Genomic DNA, 11,248 nt, shown 5'->3' with positions numbered 1-11,248 from the left:
GGAAATTCATGCCATACTTGAATTGCCACACTTCAGATGTTAGCTGGACGGCATTTCTAACAAGTTCTGGGCAATATGGCCTAAAATGTATATCACATTTTCTTTTGCTTAAAAAAAAAACCCTTTTCATGGTAGGAAAAACCCTAGAAGTCCTTAACAACCTGGATGACAACAAGACAACCACTGGGTGATCTGGAACACATTTAATTTTGTAGTTGGACCATGGTAACTTTTTTCTTCCTGTGGAAAAGTTACTGAGAATCTTGAGAGTATACTGAGAGTACAGCACCCAGAGTTTATATAACGTCATTCCAGTGTTATAAAAAATGAAACACATGAGCTCCATTAAATTAACATTTATCACAATTCCGAAAGTACCAGAAACAAAACACTGGATGATCAGAGATGGCAACATCTTGTAAGGGCAACCAAACAGACGCAGTCAGAGGATGACAGGCTGAAAAGCACTATGGGTGTTGTAGGCATGGACCTGTGTGGGAACTGTGCCTTGACTGCAGACTGCAATCAGGAAAAGCGCAATCACTTGGGAAAACAGCCTGTTCTGTGCCTCCACAAAGGACAGAAAAAAGTCAAACAACAGAAAAAATCTCAAACCGAAATGTGCTCACAGGACAGAGGAAGGAGCTCACAGATGAAGGAACTGACAGGGGAAGGAGCTCACAGATGAAGGAGCTGACAGGTGAAAGCTCACAGAGGAAGGAGCTCACAGGGGAAGGAGCTGACAGGTGAAGGAGCTGACAGGTGAAGGAGCTGACAGGTGAAGGAATTCACAGGGGGAGGAGCTCACAGGTGAAGGAGCTCACAGAGGAAGGAGCTGACAGGTGAAGGAGCTCACAGATGAAGGAGCTGACAGGGGAAGGAGCTGACAGGGGAAGGAGCTCACAGGTGAAGGAGCTCACAGAGGAAGGAGCTCACAGGGGAAGGAGCTCAAAGGGGGAGGAGCTCACAGGGGAAGGAGCTCACAGGGGAAGGAGTTCACAGGGGGAGGAGCTGACAGGAGGAGGAGCTGACAGAGGAAGGAGCTCACAGGAGGAGGAGCTGACAGAGGAAGGAGCTCACAGGGGAAGGAGCTCACAGGGGAAGGAGCTCAAAGGGGGAGGAGCTCACAGGGGAAGGAGCTCACAGGGGAAGGAGTTCACAGGGGGAGGAGCTGACAGGGGAAGGAGCTCACAGGGGAAGGAGTTCACAGGGGGAGGAGCTGACAGGGGAAGGAGCTGACAGGGGAAGGAGTTCACAGGGGGAGGAGCTGACAGGGGAAGGAGCTCACAATATAGAGGAAGGAGCTGACGGGAAAGAGCTCATAGGAGGATGAGCTGACAGAGGAAGGAGCTCACAGGAGGAGGAGCTGACAGAGGAAGGAGCTCACAGGGGAAGGAGCTCAAAGGGGGAGGAGCTTACAGGGGAAGGAGCTCACATGGGGAGCTGGAGATGGATAGATGGAGCTTGATGAAAGAGAGAGGATAAAGGGAATGAGAGAGAGATAGTGAAGATGCCATGGTTAAAGACAAGACAAAATACAACATGATGGAATTTTTATAAGCCAATAGGACTTAGGGGAGCTAATGATGTAAAGGTCAGGTGATTGGGAAAGATTGACCACTGGTTAAGAGTCTGAAAGTGGGCCGCCCGGAGAGGGGGAGGGACTGGGGCACAATCCCGCCCCCTACAAATCGATAAGCTGGTCCACCAGGAGGAGAGATCGTGCCAGATTAGGGAGGCTGGAGTCCGAGCTGCCACTGTTACTGCGCGAGTGTCCACCTGTGAACAGAGAGAGAGAAAGGTGGAGAAGGCTGCCAATCCTTTATGGTGTTGGGCACTAGATTGCAAAAAGCAAGCAGGGTTTTGCATGTTCCCATCATAAATGCCCACCCACTCTTTTTATTTGTGTGTTTTTATTTCTCAAATGGCTGATTTAAGACAATAAATGACCACTGAATATTGAAAGGGACATATCCACGTGTAAAACCAAGATTGTATATTTATTCCATATTTAGTCACAGATATTGATAGTAGAATGACGTAAATGGTAAATGGACTGCATTTATATAGCGCTTTTATCCAAAGCGCTTTACAATTGATGCCTCTCATTCGCCAGAGCAGTTAGAGGTTAGGGGTTAGGTGTCTTGCTCAAGGACACTTCGACATGCCCAGGGTGGGGTTTGAACCGGCAACCCTCCGACTGCCAGACAATCGGTCTTACCTCCTGAGCTATATCGCCCCTTGTGTGTTATAATTCCACATAAATCCCCCTTTTTTATTTCACAATTCAGTGAGCAGCGTATTTTCACTGCTGTATTGGCATACCTTTGGACCGTTGTTGGTTTTATCTAGTTGCTATGACACAATATGAATTTTTGTTGGTTAAATAACATTTTCATGAACTCCCAAATAGATGCTATTGTCCAATTTGTCATGCTTGGGGGGGTACAGTTGCAGATGAGACTGAAGGAAGGGGGTGCTTGTTAAATGGACAAACTACACATGGTGGCACTAAGTTATAAACCCTATGTTTGGGATAGTTTTTGTTTAGTAGATGATAAATGAGGATTGATGATGTAACTGCAGGTAGCACCAGCAGAACGAATGTACAGAAACATCTAATTCTAATCCCCAAACCCATTGGACGGCACTTCATCTGACAGTAAGACAATGGTTAGAAAAATACTGCTAAAGCAACAAAGGAATTTTGACTGGCTAAGTTATTCACCAAAATTGAGTTAAATATGCTGAAGAGAAAACTTAAGGCAACTAGCCCCTGAAACAAGCAAGAGCTGAAGATGGCTGCAGTACAGGCCTGGCAGAGCATCACCAGAAAAGATACTCAGCACCTGGTGATGTCTATGGGTCACCGACTTCAAGCAGTCACTGCATGCAAAGAATATGCAACATGACTACTGTCCCTTACATATTAATATGTCCCAAATATTATGGTGCCCTGAAATGGGGGCTTTATATAAAAAGTGCTGTACTTTCTAAATGGTGAAACAAAAATTAAAAAAAAAATACCCTTTAATAAAAGCTGAAAATCTGCACTTTAACCACATGCAAATTGTATGATTACAAATTTAAGGAGTGGAGTAGAGCATAACGGAAAATCAAGAAAAAATATGTATTTGTTCCAAAGATTATAAGGGCACTGTATCGCTGGGTCTACAGCTTCCTGGCATCTCTTGCTGGCTCCGCTAGCTGTTTTTCATTACACAGCAATTCTGAATCAAATCGACTAGAGCGTAGACAGTGTCATGTTTCAGAGACCACATGGTATAAAAGAACCAATCCCAGCCAAGATTACAAGATGAAGATGATCACTCACTAAATCACGCACACGCGCTTCGATCGGTCTGTTTGTACGTGTCATATCAAACATGGCTGCGTTCACGTGGAAGATCATTCTGACTGAATTTGACATTTTACAAGGGCGTTTTAGCGCCAGAACAAAACAACATAATACATTTTCGGCAAAATAATTTAATTTGGTTAAAAGCAAAGACTTTAATCACTGAGTTTCAGAGTCAGTGAGGCCTCACCTTGTGCTGGGCCTCTGGAGCTGAGCACAGGGATGGGGTCAAACTCATCCTCTGCACCCGTCCCCAAGCTCTCCGGCGGGTCCAGCTCCGACAGGAGGAGGGAGCAGTCTGAGGCGCAGTGAAGGAGAGACGGAGGACGGAGGGAGGAAGAGGAAGAGAGGTAATGAGAGGGGGAGGGAGAATACAGCACAAAGGAGGAGGAACAAACAGGAATGAGAGTGGAGGATGGGTTGGGTGAAAGGAGAGAGAAAGTTAGTGAAGTCTAGCCCAGAGCAGATCAGATAAATGGAGGTGAATAGCACACCATTCCAATGCAGATGAGCTGTGGGTGTGTCTGCTTTATACCACAACCAGAAATAACCACACTCCTGTACCTGAGCTGACTGCCATGAACAAATCAAACAATGGCTCTGCCATCTTGGGGAAAAGTGTGCAACTCTAAAACTTCATCAACCATCATGTGCAGTAACACAGGTGTGGATTACAGACCATGTGACACTGGTAATACTGGTCTGTGAAGATGTGACAGGGGTACATGAATCTGACCATGTGACAGGGGTGCATGACTCTGACCATGTGACAGCGGTGCATGACTCTGACTGTTTGACAGGGGTGCATGACTCTGACCATGTGACAGGGGTGCATGACTCTGACCATGTGACAGGTGTGCATGACTCTGACCATTTGACAGGGGTGCATGACTCTGACCATGTGACAGGGGTGCATGACTCTGACCATGTGACAGCGGTGCATGACTCTGACCATGTGACAGGGGTGCATGACTCTGACCATTTGACAGGGGTGCATGACCCTGACCATGTGACAGGTGTGCATGACTCTGACCATTTGACAGGGGTGCATGACTCTGACCATGTGACAGGGGTGCATGACTCTGACCATGTGACAGGTGTGCATGACTCTGACCATTTGACAGGGGTGCATGACTCTGACCATGTGACAGGGGTGCATGACTCTGACCATGTGACAGGGGTGCATGACTCTGACCATGTGACAAGGGTGCATGACTCTGACCGTTTGACAGGGGTGCATGACTCTGACCATGTGACATGGACATGTATGATGTGATGCAGGTGTGTGGCAGCGGTGGCCTTACCTGTGAGGGGCTGTGCGGGGGCAAACTCATCCAGAAAGGAGGCAGAGACCGCAGACGCAGAGGAGGGAGGGGAGGAGAGGGAGGACACGGGCGGGGTGGGGGGGTTAGAGAGCAGGGAGCAGCCCAGCAGAGTGTCACCCCCAGCCAGGGCGTCTGCAGGAGCCGGACAACCCGTGGGGAGGGCAGAGGGTAAGGGGTCAAAGGTTAAGAGGTAGAAAGGAGAAAAAACATTGAAAAGGGCAGTAAGCTGAAGTAAGCCGAGAAAGGAGCTGGAGATTTAACACTCGGGCAATGCACAGCGTTTAGAGAGAGAGGGGAAAAAAAAAAAAAAAAAAAAAAAAATTTTTTGGTTCAGACTATCTTGTTTCTCCTTAATGTATGCTACCATAGTAAAGGCTTTTTATCTGCATTTTGTTCAATGGACTTAAGTGGACTTGATCCTGAGTTTGGTTACACTGTTGTAAGTCGCTCTGGATAAGAGCGTCAGCTAAATGCCTATAATGTAATGTAATGTAATGGGAAGTCTGAGGAGCTCTTTTCTCGTTAGGCACCCAGGGCATCCAGCTAGTTGGCTGCCTCCAAAATCACATACTACATCTTAAATAGTATGTGAAATAGAATGCAGAGCAGTGTTTGGGGGGAGAGGGGAGGGCAGTCACTGACCTAGCAACCGAGCAGAGCTGGGTTCGGGAGGGGTCACATGCTGTTGAGGATGGGGGGCGTCTAACCCAGGGAGCAAGGAGTCCACGAAGACCACTACACAGAGACAAAGAGCTTCCATTTAGAGCACATAGCCTTCAGAGCACAGACAGCAGGGCTGTCCCCTACAGCACACACAGCTGAGGCTGAACCTGCAGACAAGCACAGCTGAGCCAGACTGAAAATGAGCACAGGTTTGGCTTCCTCTATGCAAAACACTGAATAACATCTGCAGTGGCTTTACAGGAAGCCTTCTTGGTCTTCCTTTCACTACGTCACAGGTACTCAGACCAACACAAAACCATTAGAGTGCGACACCATGCAGCAGACAGACAGACAGGCAGGCAGGCAGGCAGACAGGCAGGCAGACAGACAGACAGACAGACAGACAGACAGACGAGACAGACAGGCAGGCAGACAGAGAGACAGTCACCATTGCTGGAGCCAGCTGTAGACAGACAGACAGGCAGGCAGGCAGGCAGGCAGACAGGCAGACAGACAGACAGACAGACAGGCAGGCAGGCAGACAGACAGACAGACAGACAGATGGGACAGGCAGGCAGGCAGGCAGACAGACAGACAGGCAGAGAGACAGACGAGACAGACAGGCAGGCAGGCAGGCAGAGAGGCACACAGACAGACAGACAGACAGGCAGGCAGGCAGAGAGACAGACAGACAGACGGGACAGGCAGGCAGGCAGGCAGGCAGAGAGGCAGACAGACAGACAGACAGACAGGCAGGCAGGCAGAGAGACAGACAGACAGACAGACAGACAGGCAGGCAGGCAGGCAGGCAGAGAGGCAGACAGACAGACAGACAGACAGGCAGGCAGGCAGAGAGACAGACAGACAGACGGGACAGGCAGGCAGGCAGGCAGGCAGAGAGGCAGGCAGACAGACAGACAGACAGACAGGCAGGCAGGCAGAGAGACAGACAGACAGACAGACAGACAGACAGGCAGGCAGGCAGGCAGGCAGGCAGAGAGACAGTCACCATTGCTGGAGCCAGCTGTAGAGCCACCAAAGGGGTCGGCCAGGGATAACAGATCAGGGAGCAGGAGGGATGTCTCTGGAGACTTCAGACCCTCAATTAGTTTCTCTGTCAAAGGGAGAGAGGAAAGGAGGGAGACAGGGAGAGAGACAGAGGGAGAGGGAGGGAGGGAGACAGAGAGATAGAGAGGGAGGGAGAGAGAGACAGAGAGGGAGGGGGGAGAGAGAGGGAGAGAGGGAGAGGGAAAGAGAGGACAGGGAGGGAGGGGGAGAGAGGGAAAGAGAGAGAGAGAGAGGGACCAAAACCTCTCTTAAGACTTAAAATCGCAATAGGCAAAAACTTCTAGAGAACGCAGATTGTGCAGTCATTTCCTGATGCGGTAGACTGACAGATAGAAACATACAAATTCATTACACACTACAAGTACATTTCTCCCATCAATAACATGGACGGGACATTACATTGTCTGGTTGGGACCACAAATAATGTACAAATTATTTGAAAACCGGACATTCTGGTCGAAAACCGGACACCTGGAAACCCTATTACCCCCATCAATTGTAATTAAAACATGCATTTCAAAATGTTCAATTCCATTGCAATGGAAATGGTACATATTCTAGCAAATATCTCATACCTAATACCACTTACCATGGAATGTGTCTTTCTAGTAACCACATTACCTTATATTAAAATTCTGTTCGGTTTTAAGTCAAAATGGTCTCACACAAAATGTTTGTTATCACAGATAGTTAGCTAGTGAACTACTGAATTATATTCAAAACAGAGGCTGAACTATAACGTAGTCAAGCTGTCACTAGACTATCTCCCCTCTATTCAGTCATTCACGGACATCAAGCTGACCCTCGCAAGTATGATATTGTATTTGGCTTGCTTGCTCTTACAAATTTACATTTAATTTATCAAGTCATTAATGCAACGTGCATTAATTTGGAACGGTGATTGAACTTTTGCAGGTGCTACTTCATAGCATATATTGAAAAATAATGCACAAGTCCCAGTCAATCAGAATTGAGAATTCAGCCTAGCCATTGTATATTGGTTTTGTGGATGTGCAACATTTGTGAGTTGAGAATAAAATTTAAAAATAATGTTAGCTGGAAAAACAGGATGGCCAGGTTACAGTTTATAAAGAAGTATCTAAAAGAGCCTTCTGAGTTCTGTAAGAAGGTCTTGTGGACAGATGAGACCAAGATTCACTTTAGAGCGATGGCAAGAGCAAAGTGTGAAGGCCAAAAGGAACTACCCTAGATCCGAAGCTCCAACTCTCAGCTGAAAAACATGGTGGGGGTGTTACAGTTTGGGCATGCATGGCTGCCACAGGTACTGGCTCACTTGTCTTCATTGATGGTGTAACTGCTCATAGCAGCAGTAGAATGAATAATGAAGTGTACAGAAGCACTTTATCAGCTCAAGTTCAACCAAATTCTGATCTGAGATCAATTGAATGTGCGTTTCATACGCTGAATAGAAAACTTACGACAACTAGCTCCCGAAACAAGCAGGAGCTGAAGATGGCTGCTGTACAGGCCTGGAAGACCATCACCAGAGAAGATACTCAGCACCTGGTGATGTCTATAGGTCACAGACTTCAAGCAGTCATTGCATGCAAAGGATATGCGAAAAAAGTACTAAACAGGACTACAGCATTAATTTGTCCCAAACATTATGGTGCCCTGAAATGGGGGCAATGTATAAAACGTGCTGCAATTCCTACATGGCGAAGCCAAAATGTATAGAAATACCCTTTAATAAAAGTTCAGAATATGCACTTTAACCCCACATGAATTCCTTGACTACTACTCTAAAATTATGGAAAACAGAGGCAACTTGAGAGAGAGAGAGATTGGATTTTGAAATCTGACACACTGAATGCCTGGAATATGTTGCAAAATCCCCTAAATTTGGGGCTTTCAGATATGTGCATTATCTCCTTCTTCTTTTTCCTTCCCATTGGAGATTTAGCTACACCAGCCAATCAAAACATTACATAAACACAGTTTCTACTGTTTACCAATTTTTTAAATATAGGCTACTGTAGCTAAAGTCACTTACAAACGCCTCGTTAGCAAGTCATTCTCAACCGACATATAAACAATTACTACATCTGCCGTGCCTACAACACCCCATTAAAAACACTCCAATTTAAAAACATGACAAACACTTTAATATCTAGTAGTAGTCTACGTGAAAGAAGCACCTGTGCGCACAAGTTATTAAATTGAAGTTCAAACGCTTGTTTATATTCAGAAGTCTTTCGGTACCGTGTGTTATATTTCGTTCAATTAGTAATCCCGGTCACTGGTAAGAGTGCTTACTTTGTACAATAGCCTGTGATCATATCAAACTTAATATACATGCCCATTCTGTAGAAAACATATTGTTTAAACTATTCCATTTAATTCCATTTAATTAAATTTGTGGTCATTTCTTTGGTACTACTTTTATTTTCTGATATGCAAAGACTGCTGGGAAATATGTACAGTGTACACCGTAAGATCAGCCAGCTAGCTGAGGAAGACAGCAAAGAGGAGTCATTGCTGCAACTAAAGGGTATGCCTTATAAACCTCATAAACACAAAACGTGGATATCAGAACACGGAGCAGAAGAAAAGGCTACCCAAGTTGCGAGCTCGGGAGCTGAAATCGAAGGACATTGCTGATAATTCTGTAAATGAAGGGTTGTTGGTTGCCTGTCGAACCAGTGAGTGTATACAGTGCTTTCCCCAGGAGATTTCCGTTTGGTTCCTGATGGTGCCGGCCTGTTATACTTTCAAATGTGCCATTGTGCCGTTTGTCTCAGCAATTGTTTTGTACAGTATATGTAGCATAGTGCCAGTGCCAAACGGTAGACGTTGATCAGATTGCCAAAGTTCACATAAACATAACTGTAATCCACAAGCATTTCTAAAAGGGTTAGTTCAGAATTTTACACCCGGGTCCGCTACGCTTCTCGTCACAAATTCTGTGATTAAGTTGGCCCCCCAAAATCTCTGTCTGCCCTCCAATCACAGCAGTCTACATCCGGGACTGCCTACGATGTATAACGTTCGCATGCATGTGCATGCACACCTCTCAAACTCTACATTTATATGCATTACTGTTCTCAGTATCTCTTAACAAGTGCAAAAAGAAATAATATTTTCAACGGACAAAAATGCCAAGTTACTCACACATACGAAGCACTATAACTCATTAAGACTTGCAAAATCTGCCATTAAAAGTACTGATATCAAAATTAGGCCAAGTTACAATACACAATATTGCCTCTTACCTAACACTAATTACACATGCTGTATTCCAAAGTCATGCTGCTACCCAGTGTTTCCTAAATTATTTCAACTAACTTGGCCCTGTGCTTTGTATGTGTGAGTAACTTGGCATTTTTGTACGTTGAAAACATGTTTTTTTACAGATCTGACGTGACAACGAAAGAATCAGGTTTTCTGTTTAATGAATTTTCTGGCTATGGTCATGCTTTTACTGAAATCATTCCTTTATGTCTCTTTCAGCAAAAACATTTTTTTGATTATAAGCTCTTTGCATAACGACTCTACTGAGTATGAAAACAAGTAAAAAATGGACAAATTCACAAGCCAAGAGAAAATCACAAAAATATTCAATTGCAAGTATGTCAAATCAATGACCTGCTGGGTGCAGACAGAGCGTGAACCAGAGAGAAAGCAAGGCTGAATCAATGAGCAGTTCAATCAGGTGAGTCTGTCCATGAAGTTAGTCAGCTTTCTGCAAACACACTGGGACTTCACTTGCTTTAGAATGCTATAGTGTTTTAATTAACCATTTGCAGTGCATGCAGTCTGTAGGTATTCTATGACCCACACCATTTAATGAGTCAGACTCGGAACCCAAAGACAGACAGCTGTATCTTAATGTCTGAAGTTTTCCACAGTGCATTCTGCTGATCGGCCACCAGGTGTCTCCACGGCCTGCGCATTTGGTAGCAATTAAACACTACCGTGCAACTGCCCAAGTTATTAATAATGAATCTGACACCCTGACCCTCGAGCTGTGATTAGGTAACCTAAAAACAGACACACTCTGTTAAGATAAGGAGGCTAAGGGGTGTCTTACCTGATACTAGATAGGTGTACCAAATGTTCACTATTTTTTGTTAGTGAATTTCTTTCACACAAATTCATGTGTTCCATTCATTTAAAGAGATACTTCAGAATCTAGTTAATCACATTATTAGAATCAAAAAGCAAGTCAAGTTTTCTTGATCAGCACCATGCAGGTGGAGGACGAAAGAGCAGAAAAAAATAGACAAAAATCTGGCACACCCTGCACACACTTCCTGTTCCAGATTAGGTTAATAATTTAGTCAATACTATGTCCTAAACATTAAACTGCATGTGCGAACATGGCCTCACACATGCACACTCACACCTTGATGTTATACCAGGGATGAACCCGCAACCAGAGAACCTGAACACTCTAAACAGCATGAGTTGCTCCAGGCCAGGCGTATGCGTGCGGGCATCCTAAACGCAGTCTCTCCACCCATACTTACAGTCCAGGTAGCAGGAGGGGCAGTGACCAGACAGCTTGCAGACCTCAGGCATCTCCATGCCCCTTTTGTTTTGAGGGGGAAGAAAGGTTAAAGGTCAAATATGAGAAATTAGTCCTGTGTGGAAGCTTTCACCAGCGACTACGCTTCCCCCTACAGTCCGGATGACTACAAGACAATGTGCCAACGTTCACCTTTGCAAGCAGACGACAGATTACTGAAGCGTTACCTGGGGCGCTGGAGAGGCTCAGGGGCTGGAGAGCTCCGGGCACACTGAGCAGAGCACCGTCAGAGTCCAGACTCATGATGTCAGCAGGCCCTTTGGCGAGGCAGGAAGCCCAAGGAGA

At 45.6% G+C, this 11,248-nt stretch overlaps 1 protein-coding gene across 3 annotated transcripts in view; it reads right to left on the bottom strand.

The window, feature by feature from the left end:
* Nucleotides 1–1,176: 1,176 nt before the first annotated feature.
* Nucleotides 1,177–11,248, bottom strand: part of LOC118212882 (AP2-associated protein kinase 1-like) — a 51,653-nt gene continuing 41,581 nt past the window's right edge. Inside the window, exons 16-21 of one of the 3 annotated variants that reach the window (XM_035391322.1) lie at nt 11,131–11,220; nt 6,356–6,460; nt 5,326–5,418; nt 4,663–4,815; nt 3,549–3,656; nt 1,177–1,779 (exon numbers count right to left, since the gene is read on the bottom strand). In XM_035391322.1, the coding sequence (XP_035247213.1) occupies nt 1,685–1,779; nt 3,549–3,656; nt 4,663–4,815; nt 5,326–5,418; nt 6,356–6,460; nt 11,131–11,220 (644 nt within the window). In that variant the 3' untranslated portion in view covers nt 1,177–1,684. Of the gene's footprint in view, nt 1,780–3,548; nt 3,657–4,662; nt 4,816–5,325; nt 5,419–6,355; nt 6,461–10,904; nt 10,967–11,130; nt 11,221–11,248 lie in introns of those variants that run through there. The other 2 variants (XM_035391323.1, XR_004762328.1) reach the window with 2 other exon arrangements.

The sequence above is a fragment of the Anguilla anguilla genome, chromosome 14 (genome assembly GCF_013347855.1).
Source record: "Anguilla anguilla isolate fAngAng1 chromosome 14, fAngAng1.pri, whole genome shotgun sequence".
Classification (NCBI taxonomy): domain Eukaryota; kingdom Metazoa; phylum Chordata; class Actinopteri; order Anguilliformes; family Anguillidae; genus Anguilla; species Anguilla anguilla.
The sequence above is the reverse complement of the archived record's forward strand: the minus strand, read 5'-3'. Positions and strand labels throughout refer to the sequence as shown.